Genomic DNA, 17976 nt, shown 5'->3' with positions numbered 1-17976 from the left:
TCAGCTGTAAACAATATCATTTCTTAGTACAAAGCTTTACTTAATCAAACTTAAATGCTCAAAAATTTCGTCATAAATGAGAAAGCTTCAAACAGAGGTGGATTCTTAAAACAAAAATTAGGCTCGCTACTCGCTGGTGAGGCAAAATTATTTTTGTGAAAAATTCTCAAAAATCGCATAAAAAATCTACAAAAATTAAATAAAATCATAAAAGTTTTATTAACATATGATTTTGTTTTTTTTTATAGATTTTTAATACTTTTGGATGATTTTTCACATAAAAAATTTTGCCTCACCATCAAATAGCGAGTCTATCTTTTTAAAGAATCCACCTCAGCTTGAGTCAAAAGTAAACAATACTATCGTCTGCTAATACTGTTCCTTTTAAGATTTGACGAAAAATCGGGTCAGAAGCGTAATCTAGATATAGTATGTCTATTCATTTTGAATACATTTATACGGAATTTCTGTTCATATTTCTAAACTAGAGTTGGCTCGATATAATTATCTCCCTATTGGCTAGTTTTCTATATGCATATCTATTTCTCAATAAATCTATTTTCCTCACCCGGCATTACTATCTAAAAGAAAGTAAATATTTAATAATTTAAATGATTAAGATTTTTTAAATTATATTTTTTTCTTTACATTACCATCACCAAAGGGTTAATGATGATAATTACAATTTTAGTTTAATATTTGAACACACAAAATGTCGCCACAATCAAATTCTTTTAAAACAGAGTTTTCTTAAATTTATTATATGATAAATTTAAATTTTCTTTTTTATGATTAGAAATTAAATACATCAATATAAGGTAAATAGCAACATGAAATGAAAAAAATGAATTTATTTTTAATAAAGTAAAATAATGGGTCTTATCGTTCTGATCAATGAGAGTTTATTATGGATTATTGGAGCACTATGAGTTTTAAACATATATTCCTTGGAAAACTTGAGCTCGTTTATAGACATTTATTTCCTATATAGATCTGACATGGATCTTGAAACAATTAAGCAGGCCGTTTTGTACATGTTAAAAATTGGAAGATTTCATTAAATAAAAGTTATCGCAAATATACTTAGTAAATAATGCAATGTTGAAAAGTAAATGTGTTGTTACTCTAAATTTGTTAGTATTCGCATGTCTGTCTGTCTGATTTGTTGAACTTTGCTTTAAGACTGTTTTTATCCTTGGTTTATTAGACAATTTAGATCTAAAACAAAGTTAAAAATTAGTAAATATATTTTCAACAATTTATACATATTACATAATACACATTTGACATATATGTAAATATAATAATAACATTTTCTCAAGTTTTTATTCATAAACAATTAAACATCAAATATAAAATTGGTAAAAAAAATAACACACGAAATTACTATCATATAATATAAGGTTATTTTTTTTGTTTTGTTTTGTTAGATTATCCAAAGTTTAGAAATACAATATGTGGAATACAACAAAATTTTAGTTTTAACCACTTAGCACTGTTCAAGAGCGGTCAGAACGTTGATGGGGGTTGCAGGTGTCAAAAGATTCACAGTTCCACTCTTGCCCTTGGCTTTCTTAGCTGCCACCAGCGCGTCCTTGATAGCAAAGAATACAGTCTGGCCAGAGAAGAAAGGAGGCTCTCCAATACCCTTGGAGGAGTACAGGACACCATCCAGCTCCTTGTTTCCTCGCAGCAGAGTCACATCAAATTCTGGGGGACAGTCAGCAATGCTTGGGATAGCATACTCGTCCAGACCACGTGTTACAAGCCTGCCCTGGCTGTCAAATACTGTGTCCTCCATGGTGAGATACCCATAGCCCTGGATAAACGCTGCCTCAATCTGGGCACAGTCAATAGCTTTGTTCAGAGACTCTCCAATGTCATAGACAATGTTTGCCTTGAGAAGGGAATGCTGACCAGTCAAAAGATCCACCTCTACCATAGCAAATGAAGCACCGCAAGTGTAATACCACCATCTTCTTCCCTTTCCAGTGCTGGGATCAAAAGTGTACCTGTCCGCAGGCAGCTGGAAGTGTCCGGTTGTGAACAGATTTGTACCTGTGACAAATGCCATGCCAACCAACATTTCCCAGGGAGCCTCAGGTTGAGCTTTCTTGTACGGTGCCAGCTTTTCCATCATTTGAAAACAAGCATCATTGACAGCGTTACCTGCCAGATCAGCACCTGTACTGCCACCTGTAGGAATAGGGTTGGGCAACACACGATTCTGGTTGCCATCAACCTTGATCCTTGACACGTCAATGCCCAGGATATGGGCAGCAATTTGCGCACACTTTGTGTGCAGACCTTGACCCATCTCAATACCATTTACATGGAGAAGAACAGATCCATCCATGTAGATGTTGAGGAGTGCAGCACCTTTGCCAAACATACCAGGGAATCCAATGCCATACTTGTTGGGGATGAGAGCAATACCCCTCTTCTTGACAGTGTTCTTGTTGTTAAAATCTTCAACCTCTTGCTTCACCTTGTAGTAATCAATTTGCTGGAGAACCTCTTCTAAGCAAAGGTCCATGGTGACATCACTCGGTTCCATGGTATGCTCATAATGGGAGACATAACCTTCCTTTTGGAGATTGTTCTTTCTGAACTCCATCTGATCATATCCTAGCTCAGCACAAGCATCGAAGATCATGTTTTCAGTGATAGTAACAGCAGGAGGAGCTCCATATGCCCTGAAAGCTGTATTACTTGGAGTGTTGGTCTTGTATGCCTCTCCAGATACTTTGAAATTGGGGAAGTCATATCCACTGTCCATGTGGGCAAGTGCTGTTGATGTAATATCAGGAGAAGCATCAGAATTCCACCCAGCATTCTTCTGAACATCAACAACGGCAGCCTGGATCTTCCCATCAGTGATACCAAGCTTGTAGGTTGATCCAAACTCACCTCTCTGTCCCATAATACGGATGTCTTCATCTCTTGTCATCTTGCTTCTGACAGGTTTGCCCAACTTTTTGGCAGCTACTGCAACAGCTGCAACATAGGGAATGAGTCTGCCATACTTGCCACCATAGCTGCAACCAACTCTGCGAGTGTGGCACATAACCTTGTGGAAAGAAAGTCCAAGAACCTGAGCAACGGAATGTTGGGCCATCAATTGTGCTGGTGATGGAAGGTAAACTTCAATTTCATCATGTTCACCGGTTGGCACAACCATAGCAGATGAACTTTCCTCATAGAAATGCTCTTGGCGAGTTGTCTTGATAGTTCCAGTGATGACATGCTGACAAGTTCTAAGAGCAGCTTCAGCATCTCCTTTCTCAAAACATTTAACTTGTCCTTCACCTGTCATAATTGTTTGTGCAGCAACACCTTCCTCCAAAGTGACAATAGGTTTCAATTCTTCACACTCAACCTTGACAAGGGCAGCTGCCTTACGAGCAACATGCTCATTAACTGCAACAACACCACCAATCAGTTGACCCTCATGTTCAATAAGCTTCTCAACAAAAACAATTTCATCCTCAAGGCCATTGATTTTAAATTGATTGCCTCCCTGTCTGACATCCTTGAATGAAACAAAATCAACAACACCATCAACTTTCAGGGCAGACTCGGCATCAATGCTGACAAGGTTTCCATGAGCAATAGTGCTGGTGACAGGAGCAAAGAATAACTCATTTGCATATGCAGGAAGATCTTCAGTAAAGATAGCTTGTCCGGTAGTACACTGATATCCCTGAAGAGTTGGAATAGGTCTGCCAAGTGGTGTGGGTGTCTCAATCTTTTCTGAAACATGCTCCCTATATTGGGTAGATTCAGCAAACCTCCTGGTGCCAATTCTTGCTTTGATACAATCCAATTTATCATCCTCACTTAGACCAGCCATGCCTGCAATGTTATGGCAAAGTTTTGCAATAAGACCAGCTTGAAGTTTGTCAGTTGTTAGCTCCTTGAGTTTATCAGCCAGACCAGCATTGTCAAGCTCAGATCCTTTGACAAGTCCTGAGGCTGTATGAAGCACCTTAACTTTGCCTGAGTTACCAGCACACAGTTCCATAGAGTCAATAACCTTTCCATCACATTGCAACAAAACAGAAGCAAAGTTAAGGTTGGTGCCATTAGCTTGACGGTCACCGACAGTCTCATGCAGGAAGACTTCACCATTCTTAACATTGGGAATGCTTACACACTTGATGGAGGAATATCTAATATCACCTTCTCCAAGAACTTTCTTGAGAGGAACAGTGACATCTGAGCCAAACAACTTTTTAAGCTTACATTGTGCACTCTCTTGGATGCTGACTGTGGCATCTAGAGCAGCCATGATTGATTTGACCTCATTGCAGTCAGTAAGAGCATCACCAATAGCTCTTGCATTTCTGTACTGCAGAGTTTTGACTCCTGCAAGAGCCCTGCAAACCTCAGTCATAACCAGAACATTAGAGTTATCAGTGTTCTGATGAAGCTTCTTGATCAAAGCAGTAATGGTTGTATTAGCAGGGAAGTCAATACTACCCTTCATCTGCTTCTTAGAGTTTTCAGCTCTTGAAAGATCAAACACATATGTGCAGTCATTGAGTTCTGTGGTAGTAGGAATACCATACACCAGAATTCCATTTGGTTCCCTCATTTGCATTGGCTTCAACCATGAGAAGGAGGGCAGGATGGACCACTTGCAGCTGGGGGACACAAAGGTTACAGGTTCAAGGACATCCTGTTTAAGATCAGGCAGACCAGCTTCAAATTTCTCTCTCTCATCGGAAGGCCTCTCAGTGTACTGCTTGAACGCCTGGAAGATGGCTCTGTAACCGTTGCACCTGCTCAGGTTGCCGATCAAGCTGACCTCGATATCTTTCATGGTGGGCTGAGGGTTGTTCAGCAGCAAGCCCAGCATGGAAACAACAAAACCTAAGATTAAAGTAAAATTCAGTAGTATTGGAATTTTGGAAGGTAAGAATTTAAAAAGGATAATCATCAATATATTAAATCAATGTACTTATATTTTCAAAATCATAAAAAATTATATTATTGGTAGAAAATATTAAAACTTTTACCTGGCGAATCATAACCGCATTGAACAGCATGAGTATCAACCATAAGCTTCTGAATAGGATGCATGTTATCAGTGTTGCCTAAAAATAACAGCATTAGTTCTAATGAAAACTGTTGCCTGTCTGAATTAACTGCAATATGCACAAAATTTTATATAGATAGACAGACACACATATATCCTACTAGCCTTATAATTATAACAATAGAAAGATTGCCATTCTACTCTATAACTTACAAAGCTTTGCATTTTTATTTAAATTATTATTGGGGCCAAAAACAAGTGCATCCCATTACCTTTCACAGTCAGGACATTCAGACAAAGCTCTTGCAGACAAAGGTTGGTTGTTAGTTGGGATTTTACCATAAGAAGTTGTACCTTCTTTATTATAAACCTAACCTAAGGGGAATTAATCAGATAAACTAATTAATGGCATATTTACCACAAGAAGAGAGGGGACAATGGACAGTTTATTACACTAGTCCCCAAAGCTTTATAATAACGTTTACATATTTGTTGGATTAACAACTAAGGGGACCTTTACTGAATTATGATTGGTTGGTTTATTAAGTTGAGTGTCCAAACGTTTCAACCACTAACTTTAATCTCTCAAAGTGATAATTTTGTGAGTCATCATTGGTGATGTACATCAATTTATCGGCCATTGTCTTATCCCTTTAGATCACTGCATATTTACCTATCCCCTCAACAGTGGTAACATTTCTGTAGTGGCAGGATGCCAGGGGCGTGGTACAGGATGACACAGTCCTGTGGGAGTACACCTGCCCCTCCCGGTCCCACTCAGTCAGGATCACTGTGCACGCACCAGAACAACCATACTCGCAGCTTCGTTTTGTTCCCTACAACATAAATATTATTTTCAAGACTGCTTTTTAAGATTAGGGATCTGAAGTGATAAGATAATGTCTGAGAAATTTATTTTCATCCCCTATGTTAATACGCAAAATTACCCATTCTTTAGATAAAAAATTAGTGGTTGAAATGTTTGGACACTCAATTTAATGAACCTACCAATCCAAATTCACGAAAAGTCCCCAAAGTTGTTAAGCCAACAAATAAGAAAATGTTATCATAAAACTTTAGAGACTAGTGAAATTAACAACCCATTTGCCTTTCTCTTTCTCTCTTTCTCTGATTTAAGATAGATTGCTGTTCTTTATTATTTGCCAATGATCATCCAGTATACAACTTGCTTACTCCGTCAATCTGTCTTTCGGTCATGCTACAAAGAAATTTATATATTTGGATGTAAAGGTTTTGTGATTTTCTGTATTTATCATTATCTTTTTTTTCTTTTCCTATTCCTCTTTTATCGAGCAATAAACATCTGATCTATGGCCTAATTTGTCGCTTCGTTTCTAATATGTTGTCATGAACAAAGTAGAACGATGTTTGTTTGTCTGTCTGTTTGTTTGTAGCGAAGGATCTCGCTAACCGCTGAACCGATCGGGTTCTTCTTTACAGGGTAGCTTCTCATTGGTCCTGGGAAGGTTTTTAACTATTTTCTAGTGGGTTGGGACACCCCTTACCCCCCCCCCAAAAAAAAAAATATCCCCCCAAAAACATTTTTTTTCTTTTTAAAACTAAATTTGTGGGGTCGACTAACCCCCCACCCACAAAAAAAAAATCCCCTCCCTAAATTTTAATTTTCTTTAAAATCTAAAACACAAAAAAATTGTTTGATCAAACCACTTTGGGCAAAGCCCCTAGAGGCTAGGGGCGAAGCCGCTAGTTGTACAAACTTTAATATAATGCCTACTTAAAAATCATAACTTGTTTTCAAAGAAATAATTACTTTGATTTTTTATAATTAATGACTTTTTTTCACAGAAAATCTTGTTACATAATACATTAAAATGCTAATTCAGACTAAAAATTAAAAGTTATTAGAATTACGTTTTACAATTCTAATTAATCTATAATTCATTTCAAAATGACAAAAATTGAGTTATAAAAACATATAAAAAGTGTTTTTATTCTAATGAAAGGATTAGAAAATTATACTTTATAGATATTTTAAAAATATCTTTGAACAAGGATAATAACATTCTTAAGTAGCAAAGCACAAAAAATAAATTAATATAGAAGAGGACAAAGTAAATTATAGAGCAAATTATCAGTGGTCATAAAAAGAAAAAAAAAGAAAAAAGCGATATAAGAATAATATAAAATCACGAAACCTTCTTCGAATATGAATATTTATTATTATATGTCTTTTGTAGCATGAACAACAGAACAAGCCCTTTTAACTCCACAGGCAGAGCATAGGCCGCTGACAATTTGTCAGTGTTTCTGTAACAATGTGGCTTTTTTATGGATATGGGATAGGGTTGTCAGCCCTAAGCCCTATTATTGTGGTGTAAAGCGTCCATTTGCCCATCAGACAACCAACCCTTTGATTGCACGACCTTTGTCTGAGAAGTCCTAACTGTGCTCGGTAGTGAGTTGCGCCTGTTTTGGGCCAAGGCATTCCCCCTACTCTAACTATTTATGTCGCGCACCTGACATAGCAGCAGTAGGAACCATTTTTAACGTCTTTAGTTATGACGCGGTGTCGGACCTAGATTCGAAACTATCACCTTCCCGACGACGAGCGGATGCGCTACATGTTGAGCCACGGTCGCGGGTAGCATGGCCGGCGGACTAAATATGTTGTATACTAGATACTCTTGAAAAGAGTAATCTTCAGAAGAAAAAAAATCACCAATCTTACTTAAATAACAGCCTAAAAATCACTTTATTCCAAAGCTTTACGGATTGACGGATGAACGAACATACAAAGTTAATTATTGACTAGCTTCGCTACTAAAATAAAAAAAATGGTGTATTTCTATTTGTGCTACTTAAAAAAACATAATTTAGAATTTTTCTAAAACAAACATTTCTATTTATGCTACTTAAAACACCATAATTTAGAATTTTTCTTAAATAAACATTTTTAAAGAAGAAATATTTTGTCAACTCATGAAAACCAAATGCACCACATCACGCCTCAGGGCCGGATTAAGGAATCAGTAAAATTAGGTTTTTAAAACTGTATTGATATGCCAAAGAAGTGCATTCACGTGTAACTGGCGAGGTTTCAATAGCATCATAACCTAGGACGATAAAATTTATATGTATATGTACTGCTGCCATTTTATGCATAGTTACGACTTTCAGACAAAGGTCGTTTAATCAAAATTTGGTTATGTGTAAAAATTTAGTTGTGACTTGTTCCAGGCCGAGATTTTAACCCACAACCTACCCAACGACAAGCAGATACACAAAAAAATTGTTTAGTGTATTTTAAAATTTCTTTTATTATACAAAATAGTATTTTGTCTAATGCTTAAGATAAAAACTTCTGACTAAATTAAGTTCTCCTTTTTGGAGGAAACTTCACATAGGTTGCAGACTGCTTTAAGGTTATTTTTCTACCATTTTGAATAAAGGGCACCTTAATGATTTGCTTCTGTTTGTTAAATATAATATTAATTTTTTTAAGCCCATATTATTGTTCCTATATTCTTAAGCAAGTAAACAGATCAACTAAAAATTGATTTCCCATTTGTTCCCTAATTTCCGAAGTTGTACGACCGATATCCTGTGGTAGACGGCATCATACGGACAAGCCTTTCCTAGAGTATACCACGCTCTGGGATTCCCGGCAAATGCAGATGTTAAAACTCCACCCATCAACTTTAGATATGCTATCAACAGATGGTCATTTTGATAAGCGGTCACCCAACCCATTGTTATGGAATACAATGGCCACCTGGGCATGGGGAGGGGATTACCCCCCTCCCCCTTTCCGCAGCCGGACCTGCCCTTTTCTCTGCCATCACCTGCCTACCCCAATGAGGCAGCCTTCCCTCCTACCTTTGCGCCTGTGGACACAGCCCCAGCTCAAAGGAACCCCTCACCAGCTACCCCTCATAATCTATTATTATACTTCTATTTGCTATATAAACTTGTATATCTATTGTAATGAATCAGTTCAAAATATATCCTTTAATCAGTAACTCCTTGTAGTTATTTATTGGTGGAATCTTTAAGGCTAGGGGCTCGTTTGAATCGAACTCGCTCAGTAGGGTTGAACTGCTTCACCCCTACCACAATCCCAACTATTGCAAAAGCTATTTTCAGCAACTTCGGTCAACGGGAAAGGCGAAGTTTGGGAAAGCGATTTATGCATTCAAAATTTAAAATTTTTCTAATTTTTTTTTTTGGAAGTTTGGAAGTTTGAAGCAAAATCGGAAACTAAGATTCAGCTGACCAATAAACAATACAACTGAAGTACCAACAAGCCTAAGCACTTCACAAGTTCAGCTTAAAGACAAACATAATAACTATATAACTCCAAATTTATATATATAATAATTTAATATCATTATATTTCAATAACAACAAAAAAAGTTATTTTATGTTTGTGCATCTCTAGGAAGGCTCTTAGACATCCTGTTATTTTATAAAGGGTGTGCCAAAAAAATGCGGACATTTTTAAAATTGAAATTGCGCGGCTTGTGTTAATAGTAGAAAATTCTTATGCATATCGTTAGAACCGTTATGAACTCTAGTTTTTGGAAATATAAGAACGGATCCTGTGCTACGTATAGTTAGGGAGCTACGTGGTGAAATGTTCCTATTGCCTTAATACTTGAATTGCGAGTAAACCAGAAAATTAAAAAAAATATTGAAACAAAAATAAACCTATTTTTAAAGCTTTTTAAATATTTGTATTTATTTGTCATACAAATCTTCTAATTGAATATGAAAAAATCTACGAATATTTGTACTGAAATCATTCTTTTACAATGGATCCTTCAACAAGGTATCAAATAAAAGTTGAGATTGAAACTTTTATGAATAAGTACCCTGGAGCAAGCATAAGAGAGGTTAGACAATTTTTGAAAAGTGGATCTGCATCCCAGGTATGGAATAATCTTACAAGACAAACAAGATCTTCATTCCTGGTGAGAAATTACACTAAATGCCAAGAAACAGGTTCGTCGTTAAAGCATAGAGGATTTAATGGGCGGAAGAAAACACCAGAGAGTGTACAGAAAAGAGTGAAAAAAATGTTATTGAATAAAAAAACACCTGGATTAAGAAAAGTTGTTGCCACTACAGGTGTTTGTGTTTCTACTGCTAGAAATATTCTAAAATCATCAAAGGCTAAACCGTACCACAAATATAGAACACAAAAAATAAATGATGCCCAAAAAAGAACAGAGGGTTAAGTTTTCTAAATATTTACTTCAACGTTTTGGTTTTTGTCCCAGAATTGGAGGGAGGTGGCACCGCTTAATTTACTCGCAAGTTAAGTTTTAAGGCAATAGGAACATTTCACAACGTAGCTCCCTAACTATACGTAGCACAGGATTCGTTCTTATATTTTCAAAAACTAGAGTTCATAACGGTTCTAACGATATGCATAAGAATTTTCTACTATTAACACAAGCCGCGCAATTTCAATTTTAAAAATTCCGCATTTTTTTGCACACCCTTTATAATGGAAGAAAAATAAAAATCTGTCATTTTGTAAAGCATTTTTTGTGCTTTTTTATTTTTCATTATTCATTATGTTTTGCCCATTAGATGCTATAATTACTCCATGACTGGATGATTTACTTTAATGACAGATAAATTATGGGTACAACAAAATGATAAGTACCATAAATACTTTGGGTACCAGAACTTACAGTCCAAGTCCAATGTAAGTGTACCCGGAAAAACCAATATTTTTTCCAATTGGAACGTAAAAAGTCTCATATTTTGTCCAATCCTTTCAGAAAAGTAACAGATTGTCTGTTTGTAAATTTGTTTGTATGTACCAAAAGATAACGCTCACCGCTGGACCGATATGACTCATTTAATAGTAAAGCTTCTTATCTTCATCAACAATTAATCAACACCTTTGAAGCTTTTTATGGTGACTATGTACTGGCCTACTAGTGGTCAATTAATATATATTGGCCTGCCATTGGTAATTTAGTGTGTATTGGCCTATCATTGGTCATTTGTATTGCATGACGTCATTTTTAAAGGCACTATAAAGGGCATCAGCACCTTTTAAACAAGAATGAAAATATTAAAAACATACCTTTAGTGTGGCCACATTTCTGATAAAATCCACCAAAGGATAGGTTGGCCCACATCCCTCTGTTCCAACCTTCTTCCCTATATACAAAGATTAAAAGTTAATGTTTTTTCGTAGGTTACAAGGTTTTTAGTAAGTTTATTTTATTCTGCTACATTTCCAAAGGAAATTAATTACAATTGAAATTGCTGAAAATTTGGATATTTAAGTGGCATAATTTTGACGTAAAACTGGTTTTGTTCTGTAACTTAATGGAAGTGGAAAGGAAAAGGGGAAAAGAAGGAAGTGAGGTTTGGGAAAATTTTCTTAGAATTGTTTGTCAGAATCCTGGTCCCGTGTCCCTGAATTTTAGAAACATACTTTTTTCCAATTCCAATGCTAACTTCAATGCTGCGATTCTTATTCACATAATTACCCTTTTTTTATATTGGGTCATTTAGAAAAAAAAACCTAGGAAGAAATATCCAAAGAAACCCCGCGACCGTGGCTCAACATGCAGCGCATCCGCTCGTCGTCGGGAATCTAGGTCCGACACCGCGTCATAACTAAAAACGTTAAAAATTGTTCCCACTGCTACTATGTCAGATGCGCGACGTAAATAGTTAGAGTGGGGGGAATGCCTTGGCCCAAAACAGGCGCAACTCGTTACCATGCACAGTTGGGATTTCTCAGACAAAGGTAGTGCATCTCAGAGAGTTGCATAGAGAAAATAATAAAAGAGAGAAATCGAGGTATTTGAAGGACTAAAATAGGCAGTGGGCCTAGAGGCCTATATTGAGCAATTGCCGCGCTGAATTTTTAATGTTATTCCACCACTTTTCAAAATGGGAATATCTTAAAATTAAATATAATTTCAAGACAATTATAGTTGCTGTTTGAAGCATAAATCTAATTTTTAAGGGATGATATAGAAATATTTTGAATTATCATCCATTCTGATGAAACCTAATGAAAGAATATAAAATTATCACTATTAATTTTTCATGACTTTGCTACTGACTTTAATCATAACACTCATTATCAGCTTATAAGATTTATATTGCAGTCTATCTAACTTATATTTTTTGATAAATAAACGTTTTTACAAATTTAATATGAACATTTGATTGTAAATTATAATAATCAGTTTTTCAGTGCCATCTAGCTTTGGATATAGAACTAGAATATCAAAGCGTTCATCAATTTTTATTTTGCCTGTATTTTTCTTGTTTTGGATTTTTGTCACTAAAGGGCCAAACCCTGAGGGGTAAATAACATCACTTGAAAATGTTAAAAATATTCAGTTATGAAATTTTTTATTTAATATTTAGCCTTAGTTTTAATGTATGTCTTTGAAGTAGACAACTAGTGAACCTGGTGGCTGAGAGCTAAACTATTAATTTTTTATTAGTAAACATTTAAAAGTTTTATCATGTTAATTAGATTTAAATATTACATTTAGGCTAATTTGAAAAAAAATAAATTTTTGATCATAAAAGGTGAACCCTCCTATTTTTAAACTAGGCGAAACATACTTTTCTGCTGCACTGCAGACCGTCCGCGGCTGTTTGTTTTTTAAGATTCTAAATCAAATTGTATTTTAAATATTTTCTTTAATTTTTTTAAAAACATAATAAATTACAGAAAAATAATAATAAATAATAAGATAAAATTTTTTTTATTTTTTTTTACGTATATAGAATAGGTTATAATTAAGATGCAAAAAGCCGCGGACGGTTTAGATAAATAGCAGACAAATTATTTTAGTATGGGGGAAGTAATATTTTACAATGAAATTGGGGTGAGTATTCATCCTCTTATCCTTTTTCCTTATGGAGAGTTGGTTGTCTGATGGGTGAATGGACGCTTTACACTGCAATCATAAGCAGAGTATGTTTCAAGGTGCGTTGAGAAGAGGTCTAGTACCCGAAGCGACACCTAGCCCCCTAGAGTCTTATCTCTTAAATATCTAAAGAAAGAAAAAGACAGCCATTACATGCAACAATAACAGCAAAACGGGTGTCAAATGGCGGCTTATTGTCACTGATATAGAATGAATTAATTATGATCAAGGTTAACAATAATAGTAATATAATATTATAGAAGCCAAAAAAAAACATAGCTATTTTGTTATTAAAAAAGTATTTATTTTTAATTGAAAATAACATAATACTTTAACTTTAAAAGGTGTAACTTCTAGTTCTTTAAGACTTTGATAGGTATAATCAATAAAAAGCAGATTTATACTGAAATTTATTTAGAATTTTAAATAAGTTAAATATTAAATACGTTGCTACTCTATATTTGTTAATATTTGTTTGTCTAATCGTCTGATATGTTGAGATTCGAGTTTCTGGATGTTGCCATCCTTGTTAACTTATCGTGTAAGCTCTCTTCTTGTAAAACAAAGATGACAACATCCATGACAGCGAAGCTTTGAAACGATAGGACAAACTAACTTGAACTCTTGTAGAGTGTCAGAACTGAATAAGCCGAATATAAATAACATATAGGTCGAAACAAAATTGTAAGTAAATTTATTGCAAAATTGCAAAATTACAGGATACTGTTTAAGGACATACTTACATTTTTTGGACTTGATTAAAGAGATGCTTTGCTAGTAACATTGTAAATGGTAAATGGTAGCTCCGCAGAGTTGGGGACAATCGTAATGGTTAAGCATAATGGAAAAAATTTTCCCCCTCTACCCCATTTATTTTCAATTTATTTTAAAATAATGGGGGTAGGGATAATAGTCGACAAGTAATTTAACAGAAAGCACAAATTATTTTCTTTCTTGAAAATAATGGAATCTTGTTTTTCTTAAGATGAACTATCCCTTGCCCCTGAGAATGTTTTCAAGTTTGCGGTGCAGACTGTCTAAATAAATGATAACAAATTTCTAAAAATGGATATAAAAATATACTAGATATTATGACAGGGGGAAAAATTGTCATCAATTTAGGTTGCTAACATGGAACTCTTTTATTGGTCAATTCGTTCATCCAGCAGGAGTGGAGGGGACGAGAGTTATCGTTGTTTTAGCCCACTGCAAACATTTATTAGCAAATATGAAAATCTGGTGTAACATCCAAGTAATAATATATCCATTATAGCTCAGTAGGTTCACACAAAGTGCCGGTTCAAAACTTATATCCCAACCTTTCTTACTTTTCTATTAAATTAAAAATGAGGGGAGGTAGTTTTTTCCTCTTTCCACCCCGCAAAGGGCCCTAATCCTGCGGGGCTAAATATAAGCAAATGTAACCTAACCTAACCTGACCCTCTATCCTCTCACCTCCCCTCTCCAATTATATTCAAATATTTTTTTAATAAGAGGGGTTACCAGTGCTCACCAGGGCACTTTGAGTGAAAGTACTTATTGTACTCTGAAAAAACATTAATTATCAATAATTTTTATCATTGTACTATGATAAAAATAAATCTATTTGTAACTTATTATTGTAAAGTATAGTTATGTAAGATTTAATTATAGTTATGTTTTTTATTTTAGCAGCTACGCCTTTTAGAAGTTTCTAGTGAAACAAAAACAGTAGACCTTCCATTTAAATTTAGTTTTTCCAAAGAAATAAAATATCTTGAGGGGAATAATTTTTTTATTGGGGTAATTTCTGGTGTGTGGGTGTTAGGTAATCTCCCCCAAAATTGCTATAAAAAAAAACAACTCTGGGATGTATAGGGAGCAGTTATCGAGATTTAATTAAACAGACAGACTTTGTTCTACTTTGTATTAAAAATGTAACGCTAATCAAATAGTGATAAGATGAATGTGTTGACATAACAACATCACAAAAGTTTAACAGGCAATGATCAGGGATCTAAAGGTATAAGACAATGGCCGATAAATAAATGTACATCCTCTATGATGATACACAAAATTACCCCTTCTGTAGATTACAATAAGTGGTTGAAACGTTTGGACACTCATTTTAATGAACCAACCAATCAAAATTCAATGAAAGTCCCCAAAGTTGTAACTCAAACGAATAAAAAAACGTTATTATACATAAAACTTTGGGTACTAGTGTATTAAGCAGCTCAATGTCCCCTCCCTCCCTAGGCAAGGATAGAACAAACAGAATATTGACATTTCAAATATTTGCTATCTATAGATTTATTGGCATAGATGGTCAATCAGACAAAAAAATACATCCAATTAAAAAGATGTTGGTTTATATTAGATCCTAATATAATTGAACTAGCAGCTGCGCCCCTGCCATCTAGGGCAGAAAATAGCCTAAAACCATCCAAATACTGAGATCTAAAATTAAAAAAAAAAACTAGCCTGCCCCATCCCGGGACCTACAAGAAGCTTTCATAAAATGGATAACTCAATCGGATCAGTCGAAATCTTAAGCTATAGACAAAAAAAACTTACTACTTTATATTTCAGGATATATAATTGAATCGCAAAATTTTCCAAAGGCAAAGATTTATCCTAAGAAATTAAACTATTCAAAGACTAATTTTTATGTAAATGAAATAAAAAAAACTGCCATTTTGTAACTAAATGTGTACACTTTCTAATCAATAATGTGACCAAATTGTACCTACACTGTTTCCCTATTGGTACACAGAAATGAGTTGGAATTTAGACATCTTACATTGATTTTGCTATCTTTAAACTAAAGAATTTAAAATTATTATACATATATTCAAAAGTACAAAGTCATAAATTCATAAAATTAATAGTTATTTAATTAAATACAACATTTCATAATTATGATTTTATTGCGTCGTATCAAAGACAGTTTTCCGCGGATAGTAAGATAAACAAAATATTGTATTGTTCTTGGCAAGGTTTTTCGGCCCTTCAGGGCCAACAAAACCTGGATCAATTTCATAATCATCATTTCTTTTTCTTATACTACGATACGATACATGATAATTTAGTATGGCTCAGAACCGGTTTTAATCCAGCGGAAATGAATCGTAATAAAAGCTCCATAAAGACACATTGAAAAACTTATTAAAACAGTTTAACAACAATATATCATTTACAATAGCTTAGCTTTCAAACTAAAAAAACAAGAATGACAACATTCATAAAAGCAAATTGATGTACTTCCGCAATGATAATACACTAATTGCCCTGTATTTAGATTACACTTAGTGGTTGAAATGTTTGGACAATTGAACCAAACAATAAAAATGCAATAAAAGTCCTCACGTTTGTGAAGCTATCGAATAAGAAAACGTTATTGTAAGACTGTAAGAACTAGTGTAATAAACAGCCCAATGTACCCTCCCTCCCTGACAAAAATTAGAGGAAACCTAATATGGACATACTCACAATTTAAGACTTGATAACAGATAGGTTTTGCTTATACCAATGTGCCTTTTCGTCCTAGAAATCAATGTTCTAAAAATCAAGTTTTTAATGAATCTTAAAATTATCTGGTAATGTGTATAAAGCTACAACACTTCTTAAATTGGATTAAAGAAACCAATAAAGTTTGAAATCAACAGAACAATTCTAACAAGTCTAAATAAATTATGGGTGGAAGGACTAACCCTTTGAAGAATACCTACAAACAGATAAGGTAGAAAGAAAAGAATGGGAGAAAACTAACAGATTCACACACACACATACACACACACACGCACACACACACTAGCACACACACACAAACAAACACACACAATTTATCTTCCTATTTTCTATTCTTGGATTTCCTTGCTTGGCTCAATAAGTTAAGCCAAAGTAGCGGTAAAATAGCACAATTATATCAGTGATCTAAAGGAATAAGACAATGGCGGGTAAATTGATATGCATCCCAAATGATAATACACAAATTTACCCCTTCTGTAGATTACAATTAGTGGTTAAAACGTTAGGACACTCAACTAAATGAACCAACCAACCAAAATCCAATAAAAGTACCCAAAGTTGTTGAGCCAACGAATAAAATAGCGTTCTTGTAAAACTTTGGGAACTAGCGTAATAAACAGCCCAATGTCCCCTCCCTCCCTATAATTATATTGTACTTCTAGTTCAAGCCCATTAAACCTTTCTTTTCACAAAACACTTCAATTTCTAAGCAATTATAATATCAGTAGTTTTTCAAAGCGAAGCTTTTCTAAAATTAGGGTCGGTCCGTCCGTACGTCCTCCGTAACGGATAGCTTTTTTCGTTGATTTAGGCATGTTAGAATTGTCCTATCGATTTCAAATTTTGCATGGTGATTCCTGCAGTAGTTAGGTACGATTTAGAAATCGTAGCAACTCTATAACCATTACCAGAATGCCCGTACGTCCATTTTAAACATGTTGATTTTTCTACTTTTTTAACAACTAATTTTTTGTGATCTAATTATCCGTTTGATCTGATTTTTGGTATATAGCAACTCTATAATTATTACCAAAATGTCCGTACGTCCATTTTAAACATGTTGATTTTTTTACTTTTTTAACAACTAATTTTTATGTAATCTAATTATCCATCTATTGATTAACGACAAACAAAAATAGATTATTTATTGAAAAAATTAAATTACCATTAATAAAGATGACAATCTGCGCGGGGTTTGTCAACGCCATTCTCTTCTAAATTCCACAACTCTATATATCAATAAATAAGAAATATATTTGTAAGGTGTTAATACTAGCACGATACTTAACTAACTGAGATACTAAGTATAGTAATAATTGTGTGTACTCTGTAGTATTGTATAGTAGTGGCATGTTATTGTATACTCATATAGAGAAAACATTGCAAGGTGTCCATTCCAAACTGCGAATTTTTGGAAGGTAAACAAATTAACCTATTGGGGGCTAGGTGACGCTTAGGGTACACCATGGGGTTCTCTCCGCGCCACTTTGAACATACTCAGCGTGTGAATTGCAATGTAACGCG

General features: G+C 34.6%; 1 protein-coding gene across 1 annotated transcript; it reads right to left on the bottom strand.

The window, feature by feature from the left end:
- Positions 1 to 1229: 1229 nt before the first annotated feature.
- Positions 1230 to 17819, bottom strand: LOC145312189 (xanthine dehydrogenase/oxidase-like). Its single transcript, XM_080151380.1, has 5 exons — positions 17618 to 17819; positions 11124 to 11200; positions 5715 to 5877; positions 5022 to 5099; positions 1230 to 4875 (listed from the first exon to the last, which is right to left on the bottom strand). Exons 1-5 carry the CDS (start codon positions 17658 to 17660, stop codon positions 1490 to 1492), a joined length of 3747 nt encoding a protein of 1248 aa, XP_080007506.1. The 5' UTR covers positions 17661 to 17819; the 3' UTR covers positions 1230 to 1489.
- Positions 17820 to 17976: the final 157 nt, after the last annotated feature.

Source organism: Acartia tonsa, chromosome 2 (assembly GCF_053477335.1).
Source record: "Acartia tonsa isolate MP-2025a chromosome 2, ASM5347733v1, whole genome shotgun sequence".
In the NCBI taxonomy this organism is placed as follows: Eukaryota; Metazoa; Arthropoda; class Copepoda; order Calanoida; family Acartiidae; genus Acartia; species Acartia tonsa.
This window is presented reverse-complemented; position numbering and strand designations above follow the sequence as displayed.